A 25671-nucleotide genomic window follows, 5' to 3' on the forward strand; every position below is an offset into this window, starting at 1 on the left:
AGCATACAGGATTCCCAACTACAAAACAGGAGCTGTAAACATTGTTTTATATTTGTTCCCCCAACAGACAGAAATGATGTGAGGAACCCCTCGGAGGTCCATCCTATTCCACCTCCAGATGGTGCTACAGAAGATGATGGCGTCACACAGTGTTCTCCAATCACTGGGAATACACATCATAGAGATCACAGTGCAGATGGATCACCCTCTGATCCTGAAGAACCTTCTGACCAATCACATTCTATAAAATCTCCATCTAATGCTGAGGACTCTGCCAATAACAGAAGTGCTGATAGATGTGTAGCTGGTAAACGATTATCATGTTCTGAATGCGGTGAACGGTTTAGTAGGAAATCCGCTCTTACTCTACATCTTAAAACACACATAGAGTGGCATCCTTATTCATGTTCAGAGTGTGGGAAAGGTTTCACTGAGAATAAAGACCTTCTTCAACACCAGAGAACTCACACAGGTGAGCATCCTTTTACATGCTTACACTGTGACAAACATTTTGTTACTAAAGGAAGCCTTATTAGACACCAGAAAATTCATGGAAGCGTGCAACATTATTCATGTTCTGAGTGTGGGAAAAGCTTTCAGTTTAAAAAAGATCTCTGCTCTCACCTGAGGAGTCATACAGGCAAGCGTCGCTTTGCATGCTTAGTCTGTGGAAAAGCTTACACTCGTAAAGAACATCTGCTTAGTCACCAGATTTGCCACACAGGAGTGTATCGGTTTTCATGTTCAGAGTGTGGGAAAGGTTTCAGTTATAAGGAACATCTTCGTAGGCACCAGAAACTTCACACTGGTGAGCGGCCTTTTGTATGTTCGGAGTGTGGGAAAGGCTTCACTCAGAAGAGTCACCTTATTAGGCATCAGGCATGTCACACAGGCATTCAACCTTTTTCATGTTCAGAGTGTGGGAAGAAATTTTTATCAAAGGGTGACCTTGTTAGACACTTCAGAAGGCACACAGGAGAGAAGCCTTATTCATGTTTAGAGTGTGGGAAAAGTTTTAGTGATAATGGAACTCTTCTTAAGCACAAGAGAAGGCACATTGGCGAGCCTCCCTTTTCATGCTCAGAGTGTGGGAAAGGTTTCTTTGAGAGAGAAAGCCTTAACAGACATCTGAAAACTCACACAGGTGAAAGGCCTTTTGCATGTTCAGATTGTGGGAAAAGTTTTACTGAGAGAGGAAATCTTTATAAGCACATGAAAAGACACACTGGCGAGCGGCCTTTTTCATGTTCAGATTGCGGGAACATTTTTCTTGAGAGCAAGACTCTTATTGAGCACATGAAAACACACAGAGGTGAGCCACCTTTTTCATGTTCAGATTGCGGGAAAACTTTTTTTCAAAGTAAAGGTCTTGAAAGACACCTTAAAACTCACACAGGTGAGAAGCCTTATACATGTTCAGAGTGTGGGAAATGTTTCACAGAAAGTGGAAATCTTAATAAGCACATGAGAAGACACACGGGGGAGCGTCCTTATTCATGTTCAGAATGTGGGAAAGATTTTTTTGAGAAAGAAGGCCTTCAGAGACACCTGAACACCCACACAGGCGAGAGGCCGTATTTATGTTCAGAGTGTGGGAAATGTTTCATTCTCAGTCGAGACCTTCTTCGGCACCAGAAAATCCACACAGATACTCCTTGTTTTTCATGCTTACAGTGTGATAAACAGTTTATTAGTAAAGACAGACTTAAGAAACACGAGAAAATTCATGCAGCTGAGCCTCGTTTGTCATGTTCAGAGTGTGGGAAAGGCTTCCATTATAAAGCAGATCTTAGTTCTCACCAGAAATATCACAGTGGTGAGCGTCCTTTTTCATGTTCAGAATGTGGGAAGAGATTTTTAGCAAAGAGCGACCTTCTTAGACATGCTAGACGTCACACAGGTGAGAGGCCTTATTCATGTTCAGACTGTGGGAAATGTTTTACTGATAGTGGAACGCTTGTTAAGCATATGAGAAGACACACAGGCATGCATCGATTTTCTTGTTCAGATTGCGGGAAAGGTTTTTTTGAAAAAGAAAGTCTTCAGAGGCACCTAAAAACTCACTCAGGTGAGAGGCCTTTTTCATGTTCAGAGTGTGGGAAATGTTTCATTCAGAATAAAGACCTAGTTCGCCACCAAAAAATTCACACAGATGAGCCTTCTTTTTCATGCTTGCAGTGTGAGAAACGGTTTGTTAGTAAAGATAGACTAAATAAACACCAGAAAATTCATGACAGTGAACCTCGGTTTTCATGTTCAGAGTGCGGAAAAGGCTTCCATTTTAAAAAAGATCTTTGCTCTCACCAAAAAGATCACAGTGACCAGAATGATCACACAAGCAAGCAGTCTTTTTCATGTTCAGAGTGTGGGAAACATTTTACTCATCGTGGAAACCTTCATAAGCACATGAGAAGACACACAGGCGAGCGTCCTTTTTCATGTTTAGAGTGTGGGAAAGACTTTGTTCAGAAGACTCACCTTGTTAGGCATCAGGCATCTCACACAGGCACACATCCTTTTTCATGTTCAGAGTGTGGGAAAGGATTTTCAGAGAAGAGTTACCTTCTAGACCACATGAGGAGTCACACCGGTGCATCCTCTTTTTCATGTTTAGAATGTGGGAAAAGTTTCATTCAGAAAAGAGCCCTTCTAAGACACCAGAAAACTCACACAGGTGAGAAGCCATATACATGTTCAGAGTGTGGGAAATGTTTCCTTGAAAGTGGAAACCTTCAAAGGCACATGAAAAGACACACAGGAGAGCGTCCCTTTTCATGTTCAGAATGTGGGAAAAGCTTCTTTGAGAGAGGAGCCCTTGTGAAACACCAGCAAGCTCATACTGACATAAACTTATCTATAGTGAAATTAGAAACAGCTGATGTTGCCGGCTGCTGATGGGGTAAGGGGAACAATGATTCAGGATGGTGACACGTCTGAGTCTGTTGTCATTTGGGCTCTGGGGACTTTCTAGAAAGAAAGATGAACTTATTGTGTAATCAGAGCTGCCTTTCCTGCACAGGAAGTGATGTCAGTGAGCTCAGAAATTATATCTGTATTCTGGAGTGATAATTCACAGGCTGACCTCTTCGGTCTCTAGAAAACCAGATGATGGAGAGAAGAGATTGCTCCGCCCAGAAGCTATAGGCAGAGTCTGGTGGGAGGAGGGATTTGCAGGTTTCTTTTATCTCTTGGGGACTCCAGTGGTGACATCACTGTGCCATCATTCCTGGCTCTGCTCCTGCTGACATTTAGCTGTTGCTGAAAACTCTCTGGTGTCCCCGCTCACCTTGTCATGTGACTATCCTTGGTTTGCTTTTCTCAGTTCCTGGTGTTCCCGCCCCCCACAGTATCCAGCCAATCAGGCACAGAATCAGGACTCTTATCTCTAGTAATGTGAAAGGCCGAGTTGACTTCTGCTTACATAACTCGCAGTCACACAACCAGAAGGCCCTCCATGAAATCAAATGTTTATTTTTGAAACTTCACTTTACTGATCAATGCTTTTTTTCCCTTTATACTGCTAAATTCTATAAATTTAAATAATATGAATATATAAAATAACTAAAGATGTTGTCTTTATAGGGACACTTAACTGAAAAAAAAATGTCCAGTTACTTACCTGGAGCTTCTTCCAGCCCCCTGAAGTCTTCCTGCTCCCGCACTGTGATTCCACGCTGCGCCGTTCCTGCGCTGTGCCCCTCGATAAGCTGGGTAACTTGGTGAGTCACCTGCCTCATTTTTTGCACACCTGTAGCTGGGAGCATCCTGTGCATGTGCAGTAGTAATTTTTGCTTATTGAAGATGCACAGAAAGCTCCTGGCCACAGGAGCATGTTGGAGGAGGCGTGGGGCACGAGGCTGTGCATCCAGCATTCGGAGGGGGACACTGGGGGAACCAAACAGTGCAGGGTGACGGTGAGGAATCAGGAAGACTTTAGTGGGCTGGAAAAAGCCCAAGGTATGTGAATGGAATTTTTTTTTCAGTTAAAGTTTTCTTTAAGACACTGAGAAATCCCAAATCTCTTTGTGTATATTGTTATTAGTAAGATTATAGATACACATGTGAAAGTATATTGTAAGTTCCTCCTCAGCCTCTATTCTGTTCTGCCAGCAAAGAAAGGAAGACTGGGTCTCAACCTGGATTAGTGCAGTTATAGCAGAAAATTTTATTCCATAGCAGCAAAAAGCATACAACGTCTCGGCACTTGACAAAGGCCTAGTGCCGAAACGTTGTGTGCTTTTTGCTGCTATGGAATAAAATTTTCTGCTATAACTGCACTAATCCAGGTTGAGGCCCAGTCTTCCTTTCTTTGCTGTCTGATATATCTGCACCTTAATGGATCCAGGTGCTGACTGGTCGACTCCCTGGTACTGAAATTATACAGCACAGTTGAGCTCTGGGTCTTTCTTTCTTCTTGTCTATTCTGTTCTGCCCCAGGTGGCACAGCATGTCCTGAAATCTGATTTTGAAATAAAGGCTTTTTTTCTCTGCAATGTGGTTGTTTGTTTGTTTTTTGTGTGTATTGATTAGTTGGAATAATATAACAAAAACTTTTTAATAGTAAAATGGGGAAGAAAAGAAGGGAATCTGGTAACTATATTATGTAGAAGGGTGTGGCCTTGAAAGTGGGCGTGGTTATAAGAGGTGGCTGTTACTTTGTACAGCGGCACAGAATATGTTGACGTTTTATGAATCAATAATAATAATGTTAGGGATGATCAATGAGAAATAAATATTTCAGATTTCCAGTCCATGGACATTGTCCATTTTCAAGCTGCATATATTAGCATGAAGACAGAGGCGCTTTACATGTTTTTCTACACTGCAGTTACTCCTTGTTGTATCTTGCCTGAGGAAGTGGACTGTAGACCCGCGAAACGCGTTGCAGAATCATTGGAGTATGAATAAATGTTATATTTTATAATACACAACTGTTGCGTCTTCTCTGGGGAGGTAAGTTCACCAATACCCCCCATTTTAGGCTGTTTTTAATGATATTTTATCCTGTTAGGCACCTCTGTATTTCCAAAAATACCTATATATCCACCCAGTGGATGGGTGTGTGATCACCCTTTTTCCTGTCTATGGAGAGTAACTTCTTAACCTGAGTGGGGACAGGTTCATTCTCCCTACTTGTGCTTAGAGTGGTTGCCTGTGGTGGGAACCCACACTTGTGAAGTCTATCACTGTTTTCCTGACATTTCACCCATTGTACCATCAATAATACACGACTGGAGCTCTCGATTTCTTTCTTTTTGCCTCTACATATTTGCATAACGGTTTACATAATACTGCTTGAACTCGGAAATATTTGCATCTCATTGATCATCCCGAATGGCTATATAGAATTCTCATTGTAAAAATCATGTTTAATTCCCAGTCCATCTCTTCTATTAGGATGTCCCCATTCCATGTGGTTCTCTTTTAGTGCCCCACAGTAAAGTGTCCCCCCCCCCCCCCTTGTCTGCAGATATAGTGGCCTCCCATTTATCGCACCCCCAGAGTGTCTGTCTTATAGTTTCTTCAAATCCAGTGGCCCCTATGCTGTGACAACCAGACAATAGCCCTTGCGCCGTGTTCCCTTCTTGTTTTCCCTAGACTACACTCCCCACACACACACCCCTAAACCCTAGTAGCCTACTGGTCAAGGTTTAGTCTTGCAGTTCCCCTAATGGTCTAGTGGTCCCTCTCCCATGCAGAGGCTTTCAGTCAGAAGAGTGCTGGTTAAGCATTGTCTCACCTCTTCCCTTGCCAGTGATGATTGCAGTGCTCTCGTTTCACCCAGACTCCTCTGCAAAGTGTTATCAGTCTCTGTTTGATGATGTCATCAGCCTAGGACCAAGTGCACATGATGGAGGAGACAGTCTGCTGTACAGGATGCAGCAGAGTTAGAAGTATCACTGGAGGCATTATTATTAAACTTTATTTATAAATTCCTGTGCATAAATTGGAGTAGGCAGGTAACGACTGCCTCAGCCAATAATTCGGCATCTGTACAGTGGCCCCCGACCACTGCCCAGCAAGTGATCCGTCAGGCAATCAACTTGTTCTGGCAACAGCTGATACATTTCTTCTTGACTGTCACCCCGCCCACTGTGTGACATCACAGACAAACTTTATCGTCAGCCCTCTGCATAGCAACAGAATGCATCATCAGCTGTAGAGCTGACTTTGCATCTAAACAGCCTCGCCCTAGCGATGTGGCCCACCCAATACCCATGGGGAGACATCTGTCACGTGTGTGTATGGGCCTTACCCAGCACTGTACAATAGATAGGAGAGACAATAAAACATAGAACAATATAACACGGGGGAGGGGGTGTCATTACAATGCTAAACAATAGTACAAAAAATAATGAATAATAAATAATGGTACAAAGATTAATATAGAAGATGAGTCACTGAGTCCATTGGGTGGTGGCTGGGAAGAGCACATGAGGAAAAGAGCCCTGCCAAATAGGCTTATGATTTAATGGTACTACTTACAACAGTACTATTGACCTTAGCATCATTTCCATCTGTAAGTCTCTGTGTGAAGAGGTGCTAGCATGCACTCTGTGGTAATACGACTTTCTTTTTTTTTAACAATAATTTTTATTGAAAGTTTTCAAAGTAAAATACAGTATTGAATAAAGCAGGAAACCACATCTACGGGATATCTCACATACCATTATCCAAAAATATTATGAATATATTTATACAGTAACCATAATAAAAAGCTATAGCCTAAAGGTGGGTACACACATCAGATAAAAGTCTTTGCAAAGTGAAAGATAACAGACCAATTTTACCCCCCTTCCATGTAGTATGAGAGAAATACCTACACCGTCTATTCTATGGAGCTGAACTCCCCAGCAGATCAAAATCTTTGCAAGATGATGCACACAAAGATGCTGTAGACATTCAACAGATCAGTATCTGCAAAAGATCAGTTTCTGCAAAAGATCAGTTCCTGCAAAAGATCAGTTCCTGCAAAAGATCAGTTTCTGCCAAATGCATTCATAGTCTATGATATCTGCAGGTCTCATACACACATTGTTTAATGGACAATCATCTTGGAGTTCATCTGGGGAGTTCAGCTCCATAGAATAGACTATGTGTAGGTATGGCTCTCATACTACATGAAGGGTGGTAAAGCTGGTCTGTAAACTTTCATTTTCCAAAGACTTTTATCTGATGTGTGTACCCACCTTTAGTAGAAGAGTCTTTGCTTAAGTGAAAGTCTAGGTTTGTTATTTCCTCAGTGAAAATAGGTGATCCCTGTGCAGGGTGCTGAAGCCTGTATCCAGACAAAACTGACCCCTTGGGGATGCCCGGGCATAACTAGAACTGCCTGCGGAATTTAGTAATTGGAGCAGTGGCTAATAGCCTTCCAATTACTATGCGTTCTCGTTGGGTAAATCAGAGCACCTATTATAGTGTTGAAATATCAACATAATTTCTTATGGTATGAGTATGAATATTACTTGGGATAAGTGGCTATCTTATGCATGTTATCCCTTTCATAACAACTATTTTGTCCTATTTGACTAGGGATATGAAGAAAGTGGTGTATGAACAACACTGTTTCGATTGTTAGGCGTAAGGAAGGATCAACAGTATCTATGCTAGGACTAAAACTGAAACTAAAATTAAAGTAACAAACGACTTCTACCTGTCTTGAGTGATAAAAGGCGGTGAATATAAACGTTACAGAGCATGGAAAAAGACATTCAGGCGTATCTTCCCTCTGAGATCTAGAATTGTAAAAACTTAGCTATATATATGTACAGGCTGCTAGAATTAGGGATGAATATATTCCTCCATTACCATATTTCTCCTATATACAATTCATATGTCAGTAAAGCATGTCTTCAGTATTCTTCCAGTTGCAAATAATAATATATAGTGTAGCCATGATTAAGTGGCCGATATATTTCCTATATAGGTAAACTAGCTTATCCAGATCCAGGCAAAGAAGAGCTTATGCAGGATATAATTTAAAATCCCGAATAAAATGTTGTCTTATGTACACCTTGGGGGTGTTCCATAGTCATATGGCTTTCTACTGACTGAGGGGCATAACAGTCACGGCAATTAAGCCACTATGAAATTTGGGCGCTGGCATGTTGCTAATGTCATTTTTAGCTTCTATACTGAGAACACTGGTGCATGCGGTTAAATTTGGGCACCGCCCACTGGCTATGGGTGGCGGGCCCATTCAAATATTGGCATTGAGGGGAATTTTGGGTACCTGATAAATAGCGGATGCTTACCCCACACTGGGTAAGACTGGGAAGGGGGGGGGGGGTCTTAAGGGTTAGGCTTGGGGGCAATCTTAAGAATTAGGGGCCTGATTCACAAAGCGGTGATAATCCAGTTTTCACGCCTAAAAGACGTGATAACCTTTGCACCGCTGAGTTAGCACCACTTTGTGCTGGTGATCGCGCGCAAAGTCCCACAAGCAAAGTTTTGCGTGCGTAATCGGGTTCAATGGGCGCACCGCGCGCGTCGCGCTGTGCACTGCAAAACTTTGCTTTGGTTGAGGGGGTCTTAAGGGTTAGGTGTGGGGTTTTAAGTGTTAGGTGTGGGGGGGTAATCTTAAGTGTTAGGTTGGGGGGGGGTCTTAAGGGTTAGGAGTGGAGGGTAATATTAAGGGTTAGGTGTGTGGGGTCTTAAAAAAATACTGCTATCTGAAAATACACACCACTCAATCTAATGGTACTACTTACTACAGTACTATTTACCTCAGCATCATTTCCATTTGTAGTTTGGGGCATGGCAATTAAGCCGCGATGAAATTTGGATGCAGGTATGCTGCTAATGTAATTTTTACCTTCTATACTGAGAACGCTGGCTCATACGGATAAATTTGGGCACAGCACACCGGCTATGGCCGGCACGTCCATTAAAATATCGGCATTGAGGGGATTTTTGGGCGCCCGCAGTCCCTGATAAATGCTATCTGGGGGGCACACACAGCTACCTAATACTGCTATCTTGGGGCACACACAGCTACCTAATACTGCTATCTGAGAGCACACACAGCTTCCTAATACTGCTATCTGGGGGGGCACGCACAGCTACCTAATACTGCTATCTGGGGGCACACACAGGATACCTAATACTGCTATCTGGGGGCACACACAGGATACCTAATACTGCTATCTGGGGGCACACACAGGATACCTAATACTGCTATCTGGGGGCACACACAGGCTACCTAATACTGCTATCTGGGGGCACACACAGGCTACCTAATACTGCTATCTGGGGGCACACACAGGCTACCTAATACTGCTATCTGGGGGGGGGGCACACACAGCTACCTAATACTGCTATCTGGGGGCACACACAGCTACCTAATACTGCTATCTGGGGGCACACACAGCTACTTAATACTGCTATCAGGGGCACACACAGGCTACCTAATACTGCTATCTGGGAGGCACACACAGCTACCTAATACTGCTATCTGGGGCACACACAGCTACCTAATACTGCCATTTGGGGGCACACACAGGCTACCTAATACTGCTATCTGGGAGGCACACACAGCTACCTAATACTGCTATCTGGGGCACACACAGCTACCTAACACTGCTATTTGGGGGCACACACAGCTACCTAATACTGTTATCTTGGGGCACACACAGCTACCTAATACTGTTATCTGGAGAATGTACACAACTAACTTGTACTGCAATCTGGAAGTCCCACACAGCTAATATTGCTATCTGGTGGGCCCACACAGCTTCCTAATACTGAATATATTAGTATGACAGCGCTCCTCTTCTATATCCTTATGACCTGCAAAATTAAACACAACTCCACATAGTGCATTACTGCTGGATTTTCAAAATTAACTCAAACACCCTAAGTGCTGAGAAAGTGCTTTCACTCGTGCTCCACTTCTAGTGCAAACTTCCACCGATCCCCTAAAAAATGCAGGCTCACCAGATGTATACCACCTCAAAGCCAGGTGGATCTAACACAAGGGTAAAGCCACAACGATCTGATGTATTCAAATTTCAACAGCTTTTTAAACCGGATTTCTCAATAAAAATATACAATACAAAACATGGCATAAAACCTTTTAAAATTCATAAAAGCCCTGCGCTAAATGCGCACTCACGTCATCCAAAGTAGCTCTAAGCCTATCGGGCTCCCTGGTCCAGTGATGTACCCTCTCGTGCGGTCGCGGCGTCCCGTCTCCGCAATGGTGCATCCGTGTCTCTCTCTAAAGTTCCCGGGCGATGGAGTTCCCTGCTCCCTGTGACGTCAGACGCTCCTAGCTCCGCCTTACGCGTTTCGTCCCTTTGGACTCATCAGAGGCTGACGTCACAGGAGCGGCCAACGTCTTTTATATCATTATCTTCCGGGTTCGCAGTGCGCATGCCTAATGTGGCCACTACGACACGAATTACGCGTCACGTGGTTGGCTGTCCTTCGGTCAAGCGTATTAGGTCTATAACCCAAGCGGCAAGAAAAATCGCATTCAGGGTATAACCCAAAACATTCCTTTACATAAGATGGTTAATCCTTGATCTGCTGCCATCTACTGGAGGGTTTGTTAACCTGCCGCAGGCAGGCCCACAGCTTTCTATCTGCCTACAGCTCTATGTTACATTTAGAATACAAAAATTGCAATAAAGTAAAAAATAATAAATAAAAATATAATAAAAGCGTGTCATTGTTAATTTAAATTGACCATTCTATCCCTTTCTGTAAATGTTATCATCTCATCTTTCCCTTACTACTACTATAAGAAATGAACCCAGCATTAATTGTTAACTCCATCGCCCGGGAACTTTAGAGAGAGACACGGATGCACCATTGCGGAGACGGGACGCCGCGACCGCACGGAAGGGTACATCACTGGGCCAGGGAGCCCGATAGGCTTAGAGCTACTTTGGATGACGTGAGTGCGCATTTAGCGCAGGGCTTTTATGAATTTTAAAAGGTTTTATGCCATGTTTTGTATTGTATATTTTAATTGAGGATTCCGGATTAAAAAGCTGTTGAAATTTGAATACATCAGATCGTTGTGGCTTTACCCTTGCGTTAGATCCACCTGGCTTTGAGGTGGTATACATCTGGTGAGCCTGCATTTTTTAGGGGATCGGTGGATCACGAGTGAAAGCACTTTCTCGGCACTTAGGGTGTATGAGTTAATTTTGAAAATCCAGCAGTAATGCACTATGTGGAGTTGTGTTTAATTTTCCAGGTCATAAGGATATAGAAGAGGAGCGCTGTCATACTAATATATCCAATTTTAGCGACTGGACTTTTGATAGCGAAGACTCTTACCTCAGAAAGGTTGAAAGTTTGATTGCAGTGGGCGCAGTTTGCATAAGTATACAGCTTCCTAATACTGCCATCTAAGAGGCACCCAGAGCTACCTAATACTGCTATCTGGGGGCACACACAGATACCTAATACTGCTATCTGGGAGGCACACACAGATACCTAATACTACTATCTGGGAGGCACACACAACTACCTAATACTGCTATCCGGGAGGCACACACAGCTACCTAATACTGCTATCTGTGGGCACACACAACTACCTAATACTGCTATCTGGAGGCACACACAGCTACCTAATTCTGCAATCTGGGAGGCACACACAGCTACCTAATACAGCCATCTGGGAACACACAGCTACCTAATACTGCTATCTAGAGACATACACAGCTACCTAATACTGCTATCTAGAAGCACACACAGCTACCTAATACAGCCATCTGGGAACACACATAGCTACCTAAAACTGCTATCTGGAAAGCACACAGCTATCTAATACTGCTATCTGGAGGTGTGTGTGTGTGTGCGTGCGTGTGTGCGCGCGGCACACACAGCTACCTAATACTGCTATCTGGGGGCACACACAGCTACCTAATACTGCTATCTGGGGGCACACACAGCTATCTAATACTGCTATCTGGGGGTACACACAGCTACCTAATACTGCTATCTGGGGGCACACACAGCTATCTAATACTGCTATCTGGAGGCACACACAGGCTACCTAATACCGCTGTTGGGGGGGGGCACATACAGCGGTCTAATACTGCTATCTGGAGGCACACACAGCGGTCTAATACTGTTATTTGGAGGACACATACAGCTCCCTAATACTGCTATCTGGGGGGACACACAGCTTTCTAATACTGCTATCTGGGCTCACACAGCTACCTAATACTGCTATCTGGGGGCTCACACAGCTACCTAATACCGCTATCTCCTAATACCGCTGTGTGTGTGGGGGGGGGGGGGGGGCTCACACACAGCTACCTAATACTGCTATCAGGGGGCACAAACAGCTACCTAATACTGTTATCTGGAGGGCACACACAGCTACCTAATACTGCTATCTGGGGGGGCACACAGGCTACCTAATACTGCTATCTGGGGGGGGCACGCACAGGCTACCTAATACTGCTATCTGGGGGGTCACGCACAGCTACCTAATACTGCTATCTGGGGGGGCACGCACAGGATACCTAATACTGCTATCTGGGGGCACACACAGGATACCTAATACTGCTATCTGGGGGCACACACAGGCTACCTAATACTGCTATCTGGGGGGGGGGGCACACACGGCTACCTAATACTGCTATCTGGGGGCACACACAGCTACCTAATACTGCTATCTGGTGGCACACACAGCTACCTAATACTGCTATCTGGGGGCACACACAGCTGCCTAATACTGCTATCTGGGGGCACACACAGGCTACCTAATACTGCTATCTGGTGGCACACACAGCTACCTAATACTGCTATCTGGGGGCACACACAGCTGCCTAATACTGCTATCTGGGGGCACACACAGCTACCTAATACTGCTATCTTGGGGCACACACAGCTACCTAATACTGTTATCTGGAGAATGTACACAACTAACTTATACTGCAATCTGGAAGTCCCACACAGCTAATATTGCTATCTGGTGGGCCCACACAGCTTCCTAATACTGAATATATTAGTATGACAGCGCTCCTCTTCTATATCCTTATGACCTGCAAAATTAAACACAACTCCACATAGTGCATTACTGCTGGATTTTCAAAATTAACTCATACACCCTAAGTGCCGAGAAAGTGCTTTCACTCGTGCTCCACTTCTAGTGCAAACTTCCACCGATCCCCTAAAAAATGCAGGCTCACCAGATGTATACCACCTCAAAGCCAGGTGGATCTAACACAAGGGTAAAGCCACAACGATCTGATGTATTCAAATTTCAACAGATTTTTAATCCGGATTCCTCAATAAAAATATACAATACAAAACATGGCATAAAACCTTTTAAAATTCATAAAAGCCCTGCGCTAAATGCGCACTCACGTCATCCAAAGTAGCTCTAAGCCTATCGGGCTCCCTGGTCCAGTGATGTACCCTCTCGTGCGGTCGCGGCGTCCCGTCTCCGCAATGGTTCATCCGTGTCTCTCTCTAAAGTTCCCGGGCGATGGAGTTCCCTGCTCCCTGTGACGTCAGACGCTCCTAGCTCCGCCTTACGCGTTTCGTCCCTTTGGACTCATCAGAGGCTGACGTCACAGCAGCGGCCGACGTCTTTTATATCATTATCTTCCGGGTTCGCAGTGCGCATGTCTAATGCAGCCACTATGACGCAAATTACGCGTCATGTGGTTGGCTGTCCTTCGGTCAAGCGTATTAGGTCTATAACCCAAGCGGCAAGAAAAATCGCATTCAGGGTATAACCCAAAACATTCCTTTACATAAGATGGTTAATCCTTGATCTGCTGCCATCTACTGGAGGGTTTGTTAACCTGCCGCAGGCAGGCCCACAGCTTTCTATCTGCCTACAGCTCTATGTTACATTTAGAATACAAAAATTGCAATAAAGTAAAAAATAATAAATAAAAATATAATAAAAGCGTGTCATTGTTAATTTAAATTGACCATTCTATCCCTTTCTGTAAATGTTATCATCTCATATTTCCCTTACTACTACTATAAGAAATGAACCCAGCATTAATTGTTAACTCCATCGCCCGGGAACTTTAGAGAGAGACACGGATGCACCATTGCGGAGACGGGACGCCGCGACCGCACGAGAGGGTACATCACTGGACCAGGGAGCCCGATAGGCTTAGAGCTACTTTGGATGACGTGAGTGCGCATTTAGCGCAGGGCTTTTATGAATTTTAAAAGGTTTTATGCCATGTTTTGTATTGTATATTTTTATTGAGGATTCCGGATTAAAAAGCTGTTGAAATTTGAATACATCAGATCGTTGTGGCTTTACCCTTGCGTTAGATCCACCTGGCTTTGAGGTGGTATACATCTGGTGAGCCTGCATTTTTTAGGGGATCGGTGGATCACGAGTGAAAGCACTTTCTCGGCACTTAGGGTGTATGAGTTAATTTTGAAAATCCAGCAGTAATGCACTATGTGGAGTTGTGTTTAATTTTCCAGGTCATAAGGATATAGAAGAGGAGCGCTGTCATACTAATATATCCAATTTTAGCGACTGGACTTTTGATAGCGAAGACTCTTACCTCAGAAAGGTTGAAAGTTTGATTGCAGTGGGCGCAGTTTGCATAAGTATACAGCTTCCTAATACTGCCATCTAAGAGGCACCCAGAGCTACCTAATACTGCTATCTGGGGGCACACACAGCTACCTAATACTGCTATCTGGGGGCACACACAGCTACCTAATACTGCTATCTGGGGGCACACACAGCTACCTAATACTGCTATCTGGAGGCACACACAGCTACCTAATACTGCTATCTGGGGGCACACACAGATACCTAATTCTGCAATCTAGGAGGCACACACAGCTACCTAATTCTGCAATCTGGGAGGCACACACAGCTACCTAATTCTGCAATCTGGGAGGCACACACAGCAACCTAATACAGCCATCTGGGAACACACAGCTACCTAATAAGGGCCCGTTTCCACTATAGCGTTGCGGAATCGCCGGCGAATCACCGCAGGCAAATCGCATGCGGGTGCGATTTTGCATGCGTTTTTTGCCGCGATTTCGCATGCGATTTCGCATAGGTAAGGCTGTATGCGAATTTAACCATGTCACTGCCTGTGTAAATTAACATTAATACCTATGCGAAATCGCATGCGAAATCGCGGCAAAAAACGCATGGGGAAAACGCATGCGATTTCCCTATTAAATACATTGCGTGCGATTCGCCTGCATTCCACACGCAGGCGAATTCTGAGGGCCCTACCCTGCAGATTTTTTCTGCACAGAAAAACGTGCGGGGAAACGCACAAGTGGAAACAGTCCCATCCACTTGTACTGACTGTGCGAATCCGCATGCGGGCAACGCATGCGGATTCGCGATAGTGGAAACGGGCCCTGCTATCTAGAGACATACACAGCTACCTAATACTGCTATCTAGAAGCACACACAGCTACCTAATACTGCTATCTAGAAGCACACACAGCTGCCTAATACAGCCATCTGGGAACACACATAGCTACCTAAAACTGCTATCTGGAAAGCACACAGCTATCCAATACTGCTATCTGGAGGCAGACACAACTACGTGTGTGTGTGTGTGTGCGTGCGTGCGTTGGGAGACACACAGCTAGCTAATACTGCTATTTGGAAGGCACACACAGCTACCTAATACTGCTATCTGGGGGCACACACAGCTACCTAATACTGCTATCTGGGGGCACACACAGCTACCTAATACTGCTATCTGGGGGGCACACACAGTTACCTAATACTGCTATCTGGGGGGCACACACAGTTACCTAATACCGCTGTCGGGGGGGGGCACACACAGCGGTCTAATACTGCTATCTGGAGGCACACACAGCGGTCTAATACTGTTATCTGGAGGCACACACAGAGGTCTAATACTGTTATCTGGAGGACACATACAGCTCCCTAATACTGCTGGGGGTATATACAGCTATCTCATACTGCAACCTGGGGCACACATAGCTGCCTAATACTGCTATCGAGGAGCACACCCAGCTACCTAATACTTCTATCTGGGGGGACACACAGCTACCTAATACTGCTATCTATAAGTAAAGAAAAATGAGTGGCCATCATTACTTTAAGAAATAAAGTGGCTAATACTGCTATCTGGGGACACACACAGCTGTCTAATACTGCTATCTGGGGGCACACACAGCTGTCTAATACTGCTATCTGTGGGTATACACATCTATCTCATACTGCTATGTGGGGGAACACACAGCAACCTAACACTGCTAGCTAGAGGCACACACAGCTGCCTAATACTGCTATCTGGGGGGACACACAGCTTTCTAATACTGCTATCTGGGCTCACACAGCTACCTAATACTGCTATCTGGGGGCTCACACAGCTACCTAATACTGCTATCTGGGGGCTCACACAGCTACCTAATACTGCTATCTGGGAGGCACACAGTGCTACCTAATACCGCTGTGGGGGGGGGGCTCACACACAGCTACCTAATACTGCTATCAGGAGGCACAAACAGCTACCTAATACTGTTATATGGAGGGCACATACAGCTCCCTAATACTGCTATCTGGGGGTAAATACAGCTATCTCATACTGCAACCTGGGGGTGCACATAGATACCTAATACTGCTATCTAGGAGCGCACACAACTACCCAATACTTCTATCTGGGGACACAAACAGCTACCCAATACTGCTGTTGGGGGGAGGAGGGGGGGGGCACAACTGCCTAATACTGTTATCTGGAGCCTGGAGGACAGATACAGCTATCTAATGCAGCATTCTGGGAGGAACACACAGCTACCTAATGATTCTATTTGGGAGAACATACACCCTTATTTCTACTATGGGGGTTGGAGTCTTGTCATTCAGCTGAGAGGCACAACAGTACAGGAGCAGCAGCTGGAGAGGTGGGGAGAAGGCAAAGCAGCCACAGCAGCTCAGTAAGGGGTCCTGTCCAGCCTACCTGAAAAATAAAGGGGGCTTTCACAGTAACATCCTGCTGCCATTTACCGTGATGCTGTTTCCCCTCACAGGTAGGGTTGCCACCTGGCCGGTATCTCCCCGGCCCAGCCGTTAAATCAATTAAAAAGCCGCTGCCGGAAAAATGTTTTTACCGGCAATGTATCTGCCCGGTAATTTGGACTATTCCACAGAGGGGGAGACGCCAGGTCTGTTATAATAATTCTTTTCTAACTTAGATGAGGCTACAGCCTGCTCTCCCCCTTCCTCCTTTGTGATTGCACAGCTCCCTGTCACTGCGGACTGCGGAGCTGATTACACTGATTGACTTCAGTGTGGAGGAGAGGAATGTGCAGCTCCTCCCCCTCCTCCTCCCGCAGACTGAGGACGGCCAGAGAGGATAAGAGATACAGTCAGACACGTGGAGCTGAAGCTGTGAGTGCCAGGAGATGCTGCTGCTATAGGAGAGGTGCTGTCACTGCTGTGTGTGTATGGATGCAGTGTGTGTGTACATGCAGGGCCGGATTTCTGGCAAGGCCACATAGGCCATGGCCTAGGGCACCAGAAATTTAGGGGTGGCTCAGTGAGGGGCAGTAAAGCTGTTTTATGCAGCCATCCCTATCTACAAGGACAGCTTTAACCTTTGAACTCTCTGTCCTGTACTTGTGTCATCCCTGCAAGTCCTGTAAGCGCTATCCTGCAGGTACACATCAGCCTAACTCACATGGAGACACAATGGGTCCATCATTAATGAAATGGCAAACATAATATAAAAGTTGTTAAGGAAAACATAACTTATAATTTATATGCATATTACTGAAATAGCTATTGTCTGTGACATCCAATGATAGAAAGTAAGTAGATTTCTCATTGGGGCACACAGAGACAACAACCATACAGATGGTATACTGTAGTTGGCCTTGGGCGGTAAAAAGTACAAATCCGGCCCTGTGTACATGTATGACGTGTGTGACGTGATGTGTATGCATATAGTGTGTGTGTGTCTCTGGGATCTGTGTGTATACAAAGCAGGTGTGTATGTACAGTATATAGTGTGTGTGTGTTGTGATCTGTGTGTGTATATATAAAGCATGTATGTATGTATGTATATTGAGTATGTGTACTGTATACAGAGCATGTGTGTGTATGTATATAGTGTGTGATGTGATGTGATGTGATCTGCGTGTATATATAGAGTGTGTATGTACTGTATACAGAGCATGTGTGTTAGTATATAGTGTGTGTGTGTGTGTGTGTGATGTGATCTGCATGTGTATAGAGAGAGAGCATGTGTGTATGTATGTACGTCTATATAGAGTATGTATGTATGCATGTATGTATGTATACAGAGCATGTATGTATGTATGTACATAGAGCATGTGGGTGTATGTATGAAAAACTGCATCCCCCCTTCAGTGTAACACCCCCTCCCTTAACCCCATAGCAAGCATGGGCAATACACCTCCACGCTTCTTCTGCACTAGTTGTCCTGCCATAACCCTGCCCCCCCCCCCTCCCCCACCTGTCCCTGATAGACCTGACCCACCCTTCTCTTAACTGCTTAAAGTAGTACTGTGGGGCAAAGGGGAAAAAGAGTTGAACTTACCTGGGGCTTCTAATGAACCCCCGCAGACATCCTGTGCTCACGCAGCCACTCACCAATGCTCCAGTCCCTGCCGCCGGTTACTTCTGGAAATTGCCACTGTCGCCTGTACGGCCTGCGCAGTATTCTCCCGGGGATGTCAGTGGGGGTGAAGAGAAGCCTGCGCAGGCACAGTAGTTTTGCGACTTAAAAGCTGCAAATTACGGAAGTGAACTGGAGGCGGGGCCGGAGCATCGGTGAGTGGCTGCGCGGGCACAGGATGTCTGCGGGGGACCATTAAAAGCCCCAGGTAAGTTCAACTCATTTTTCCCCTTTGCGATCTACAGTAAATAACAAGCTTACATCCCCCTAGTGACCAGGCTATTTTTTAAAATTCAGGCCACTGCAGCTTGCTGCAGGGCCATACAACTTAGCACGCAATTAAATCTTGCCCCCTTTTGTTGCTACCAACAGAGCTTTCTGTTGGTGGCATCTGATTGCTGCTGAGATTTTATTTATTTTTTTTAAATAAAATCACGTATTTTAAATGATTCACCCACCCTCCCTTCCCACCGGAGAGCCAATCAGAGCTGATCACCTCTCATAGGCATCAGCCTATGAGAGGGATCTTCTTGTGGCACACTCGAGGGGACAGCTCAGTTACAGAGCTGTCCCCCGTACAGCGCTGCGGTAGATCGCAGGGCTGTACATGTAAATAAACTATTTTTTTTTTAATGTGAAACAGGCTGCCGCCTGCAGGCAACTGATCTCGTAACTCCGCTCCTCCCCCAGGACTTGTTGCCAGCCGGCATTAGACGGTCCTGGGGGAGCCACCTTGCGACTGCCCATCAGCGTTAGTCGGTCGCAAGGAGGTTAAAGTGTACCTGATATAATAGGTGTATTTATACTTACCTGGGGCTTTTTCCAGCCCCATGAAGTGTGTGGGCTCACTTGCAGCCTCTCCGTTCACTTGATATCCCCCGGTAATCTGGTCAGTCACAACCAGTCATGCGCATCTGCATATACGCAACCCAGCCACTACCGCACATGTGTGTAATGCTCCCCGCTGCAGGAGCACTACATAGGTAGATGCATGGCACAGAAGAGCGCGGCCAGCCAGATATTACCAGGGGGAGCATATCAAGTGAATGAAACAGCTGGCTAGGGAGCCCCCACACCTCATAGGGCTGGAGGAAGCTCCCCAGGTAAGTATAAATACACCCATTAATGCTGCCTCCATGAGACCCAGATTGAGCCTAATGCTAGGTACATACTAAACCATTTTCTGACTGATTTACTATCAGATTTACTATTTCTGTTCTGATTTCCGGTAGATTTCCCATAGAAGTGAACAGAAAATCTATCGGAAATCAGATTGGACCTGTTGGAAATAGTCTATCTGACAGTAAATCTGTCAGAAAATTGTATAGTGTGTACCAAGCATTAAAGGTCAAGTGACCTGAGAGAGGGATAAGGAGGATGGCATATTGATTTCCTTTAAAACAAAGCCAGTTGCTTGCCTGGCTGTCCAGCTGAGCTTTCTGGCATTAGTAGTGTCTGCATCAAACACCCGACACAAGCTTGCAGCTAATCTTGTCACACTTCTATGCTGGGTATGCACAATACATTTTTCCGCTCGATAGATGGATCTGATAGATAATTCCTGTCATGTCCGATATTCCTTCTGATCGATTCTATTTGTCATAGAAGTGAATGGAAGATAAGAGAATCGAGTGGAGAATTGAGCGGATAAAACGAACGGGTTGAAAAATCGAGCGGAAAAATGTATCGCGTGTACCCAGCATTAGTCAGAAAACTCTGATCTGCATGCTTGTTCAGGGGCTGTGGCTAAAACTATTAGAGGTAGAGGATCAGCAGGACAGCCAGGAAATTTGTGTTGCTTCAAAGTAAATAAATTATGGCAGCCTCCATATCCCTCTCAGGTCAGTTGTCCTTTAAAAAGTCCGTGACACACCACTCCCACTTTTAGACCACACCCCTCAGGCCACACCCACAAGCCGGTATTTTTTCACCATAAAGGTGGCAACCCTACTCACAGGAGAGCTGTGATCTCTACAGCCCCATCCCACACACACACAGAGTGCAATAATACAGGGCCAGGAAGGGGAGGAGCCACAGACAGGAAGTTATAGAGGAGGCTGGAGGAAGTAGAGAGGAGACATTGCTGGTACTGGCAGCAGAGGAGGTAATGACAGAAAACTTTATTTTGTATGTTTTATATGTAAATATCGTAGTACAGGAAGGATTTATATAGCCTGTAACACATAACACCCCTGTGGCTCCTCCCATCACCAGTTGCTGCTACATACATACTTATTATTACACATGTATATAGCTCTGACATATTCCACAGCGCTGTACTGATTCCCTTCCATTATCTCTGCACCACAGGAGCTTACACTTCAATGTCACACACCTTTGTTTTTATACACGTTCACCAGTCAGAAGCAGCATTTAAACTAATGATGACTGCTGACCGCCAGATTAATTGATTTTATACTAGGAATTTTCTTATTGTACTATTGACGCTCATATATGAGGAAATTAAACTGTACATATATAAACTTTTGATTCTATGTATGTTTGGCATTTTTTTTGGCATTTTTTAAAATATTACTATTGCTATATATGAATATATGTGCCCAGCGCAACCTGTTTTTTGCCTTTTAGACCTATATTTTATGTGTGGGGGAGTGGGTACCCACACTATACTGGTTAGCTGCGGGCCAAGTTTACACAATAAGGGATCCCTGTAATAAGCGCCCTCCACCTTCTTGAGTGATCTACATTTAGATGACTGGAGGGAACTACATTAATTACATCTTTAAGATGGCGTGTGACTTTCAGGCAGTAGGTAAACACTCATTTATTGAAGATGAGTTGCTCAAAAGAAGGACAACTAGTGAACCTGTGACGGTAATAATAAGCTTTAGTGTGTGTACAGCAGCTCCGGATAGCCCTCAACACCTTGGCTCGCGATCGCCCTGGTGGATTGATTCTGCATTGTTCTCCCCTTTCTACATTTGACACAACTCCCTTGTCTCTCCATTGGCCCTTTGCATAGTGACAGAACACATCCCTAGCCTGTAGGCTAGCGAGGCATCTGTACAGCCTCGGCCCTGCTGATCCTTTTCCCCACTGGATGACGTGCCTCGTATATGTGTATGAGGCTTCACTCATGCACATGAGGCTGTGTGATTCGCTTATCTGGGCTGATCCCTCAGAATTGATAGCTGGATGTCCTTGTTGGCTGCCAGTTGTATGTATATGATTCTAACAATCTTTCCGTTAAATGCAAGTTCTTGTACACCTGGTGCTCATCAAAGCCTTGTACACACGCTACATGGTTTTTAGCTGAGGTGGCCGAACAGGGTCCCCTCTGCCGTAAATCCAGCCCTCGATATGATCAACTTGTCAGGTTATCTCAGCTAAGTGCAGGCCAAAGGTATCATTCTACTACCCCTGCCTGCTAAATGCAACTTCATCGGGTGCCATGCCGTAAACCCTCCTTTCCCCTCCAGAACAAGAGAAAGTGTTGCTACCTTGCAGGCTAGTGATGTCTGTACAGCCTCGACCCCACTTGTCGCTCAAAGGATTGAGTACCGATTCCAGTGGGTGACAATCCTTGTATTTATATGCGTACAAGACTACTACCATGTACTATTCTCTTGTTGTACATACCAGTTTCTTGAGGACACCATCGAAGATGTGTGTCTCAATCGGTCACTGCTGTTTTGGAAATTTGTGGTCTTAAAGGGGGGTTATACTCCCAAAACTAAAATTTCAGTAAGTCTTAGATGCATAAAAAGACATTTGAAAGTATTCACACGTATTCATTGTTTGTAAAAAACATTTTTTTTCACTGCAAAGAGCAGTAAAGGCTTGCATATTTCTCGTCATGGCACATTTAATCTTTGCCGCCGGAAGCTCTCTGCCTGTGTCTTTATTCTGTCCTCTTCCCTCCCGCCCTGGCAACAGCGGAGTCACTTCTGCAGAAAAGGGAGGCAGAGTGAAGATACAGACAGAGAGAGTATCGCCAGCAGTGATTACCTTTTACAATTAGCCAGAAATAAGCAAGCCTATACTATTCTTTGCAATGAAAGTACATGTTTTTACACACAGGGAATGCTCTCAAATGTTTTTCTATGTACCTAAGAGTAGTTGCTGAAATGTTAGTTTTAGGCCTCTTTCACAGTAGGACATTGCGTTTTGATGCAACGTTAAAGTCGCAATGCCAATTACAACGCAACGCCCCCAAAAAGGCGCAACGCAACTTAATGCCTCATTATCATCGCATACAGTAGAACATACAGGCAATGAAGAGTGTGCTTCCAAGTCATTACTGAGCATGTGCAAACAGCCTAACGCAGCTAATAACGTGTATAACGCACTGCATGCAGTACTTTCACTTAACGTGCAGCGTTAGACACCAACGCAACGTGTGCAATGTGAACAGGGCATTGATTTTTCATTGCAGTGAGTTATTCTGCGTTAAATGTTGTTTTAACGTGTGACTTTAATGTCGCACTGTGAAAGAGGCCTCAAGATTATAATCACACTTTAATTTTTGTTTTGCTAGATCTATGTTTGTACCTTTGACATAAGCTGCAGGAAAGTAACTGATTTCCCCAACCCCTCCTTTCCCCAGCAGTCAGTCTCTCTCTCTCCCCTTTTCATCTCAAGTTGATTATCTCTCTACAGGGACCTACCTGGATGGATCACATGATCACATTCATAAGGATGGATGAGGGCCAGAACCACATGACCAAGAAGATATTGGACCTCACACTGGAGTTCGTCTATCTGCTAACTGGAGAGGTGAGGAGGATTCTCAGATGTCACAGGATATATTCATTAAAGCACAACTGAATTAAGAAGGATATGGAGGCTGCCATGTTTATTTCATTTTACACAATGCCTCTGATAATTTAAGTTATAGACCCAGAACAAGCATGCAGATAAGATGTTTGACAGCATTTTCTGCATGCTTGTTTCAAGGGTGTGATTCAGTCACTACTGATGCATGAAATATCAGCAGGATGCCAGTCAACTGGCATTGTTTAAAAGGAAATAAATATGGCAGCCTCCATATCCCTCTCAGTTGACCTTTTAAGTGAGGAGTTTGGGAAATATACATGGTGACTGTCATCGTGTGTCTACACAGAATTATAAAATGGTGAAGGAAACGTCTAGAGAACTGTTGTCTCCCAAAAGCTGTCTACATGGACCATCTCCCATCACAGAGCCTTCACCTCACATCCTGACACCAGAGAGAGCCGGGAAGAAGATTCTAGACGTCATCTACAAAATGATAGAGCTGCTGACAGGACAGGTGAGCAGTGCTGGGAATTATGGGACATTACCCAAGGGTATGTCTGAATGGTGATGGTATCATTGTGTGTGTCAGGTTCCTATAAGATGTCAAGATGTCACCATCAATTTCTCCATGGAGGAGTGGCAGTATATAGAAGGACACAAAGACCTCTACAAGAATATCATTATGGAGAATCATCCACCCCTCACATCAACAGTTAAAGGTAGACTTGCATTTCTTGTACAGAAAAGAGAAGTATGGAGGGTCCACCTAGATCCTCCATCAGCTGATAATCTCATAGAGATCATGTATTTAGTCAGTACATTTCCTGCAGATGGATCCAGTAACACAATCCCACCAGAGAGCAGTACAGGTCCTCTTCATTCCCAGGATTGTCCACAGGAATATCACAGCTATGCGCTGCAATATCAGGTAGGTGGTTAACAACTTGTGTGTTTAAAATCTCTGAAATTATATTCTACTATAGAGTCTCTGTTCATTAAGTGTAATGTGTGAAAAATTCTTTCTTCCATGATTTTGTGGATTTAGGCTGAAGAACTGACTGATATAAAACAGGAGATTAAAGAAGAAGAAGAGGAGACAGAAGTGACGGGTGGCTGGCAGTGTATGGAGGAGGGAGACATGATGGTGACCAGTGAATTAGGAATGCCCGTTACAGGTGAGGAAATAACCTTACCTGATGCTGATAATGTCCTTTTTTTAGTTTTAAGTTGATCAATTGTTTTCCTTCTTTTATAAATTATAGAGACTCTGTAATAAAAAAAAGTTCCCATGGGGGGTACTCACCTCGGGTGGGGGAAGCCTCTGGATCCTATCAAGGCTTCCCCCGTTCCCCTGTGTCCCACAGAGGTCTCGCTGCAGCCCACTGAATGCACAGCCGACAATTTGACAGGCTGTGCAATATTTACCTTTCTCTGTTCCAGCTGGGGCGCTGTTGCAGCTCTCTGCTCGGAAATAGGCAGAAATAGCTGATCTCAGTTGGGTCTGCTCTGCTGTGCAGGCGTCTTGCACCTGCACAGTAGAGCGGCCCGACAGCGATCGGCTATTTCCGCCTATTTCTGAGCGAAGAGCCGCCACTGCGCCTGCGCTGGAGCCGTGAAGGTAAATATTTACATGCCTGCTGTTCAGTGGGCTGCAGCGAGCCCCCCGTGGGACACAGGAGGACGGGGGAAGCCTCGTTAGGATCCAGAGGCTTCCCCCTACCAAGGTAAGTACCCCCCCAGGGGCATTTTGTAAGTTACAAATCCTCTTTAAAGAAGAACTTTACAGTATATAACTAAATTAATGAATTGCTATTTCTACTACATTTATTTGCAATGATTTAGTAAATGTTTGCCCATTGTAAAATCTTTTCTCATTCTGATATACGTAGTTACATTTTTCAGTAATGCCACTGCGACAACGGGAGCCCAAATGGTGCAGTATGTCACAACAGTGGTCAAGTGTGAAAATGTAACTGGTTGTACTCACAAAGGAAAGTTGCAGACGGGCAACCAACCCTGGTGTCCAGTTGGGCTGCACGTGTTCGCTCTCTTTATAAAACACTCTAGATGGTTGTGGGGGTGGTGGAAACACTCCTGAGCACAAAGAACACCCCTCCGAAAAGAGGGTGGGTAATACAAAGGGGAAAAGAGGTGCCCAAAGTATAATAAAACTATTAAAAACAGCTAAAATAAAAAGGGAGTGGTGGCTTACCTTAATGAAGACAAATTTGCATACTAAACAACAAACTTTTATTTGCACTGACAATGCATTTTGTGGGTCTGTGTCCACTTCCTCAGGCCAAATAAAAGAGCCAGAAGATTAATGAGCCTGAGCAGAAGCTAC

The 25671-nt window shown here is 44.7% G+C and overlaps 2 protein-coding genes across 2 annotated transcripts in view; both read left to right on the top strand.

Moving 5' to 3' along the window:
* Positions 1–4115, top strand: part of LOC137535021 (zinc finger protein 721-like) — a 111373-nt gene extending 107258 nt beyond the window's left edge. The window contains exon 14 of the mRNA XM_068256783.1: positions 68–4115. Within this exon, the coding sequence (XP_068112884.1) occupies positions 68–2895 (2828 nt within the window). The 3' untranslated portion in view covers positions 2896–4115. The remainder of the gene's footprint in view (positions 1–67) is intronic.
* A 16524-nt stretch (positions 4116–20639) lies between these two features.
* LOC137536986 (uncharacterized) overlaps positions 20640–25671 on the top strand; it is a 136712-nt gene continuing 131680 nt past the window's right edge. Inside the window, 6 exon segments of the mRNA XM_068259149.1 lie at positions 20640–20694; positions 23211–23327; positions 23674–23841; positions 23917–24046; positions 24158–24255; positions 24373–24502. Coding sequence (XP_068115250.1) covers positions 23223–23327; positions 23674–23841; positions 23917–24046; positions 24158–24255; positions 24373–24502 — 631 coding nt within the window. The 5' untranslated portion in view covers positions 20640–20694; positions 23211–23222.

The sequence above is a fragment of the Hyperolius riggenbachi genome, chromosome 10, assembly GCF_040937935.1.
Source record: "Hyperolius riggenbachi isolate aHypRig1 chromosome 10, aHypRig1.pri, whole genome shotgun sequence".
In the NCBI taxonomy this organism is placed as follows: Eukaryota; Metazoa; Chordata; class Amphibia; order Anura; family Hyperoliidae; genus Hyperolius; species Hyperolius riggenbachi.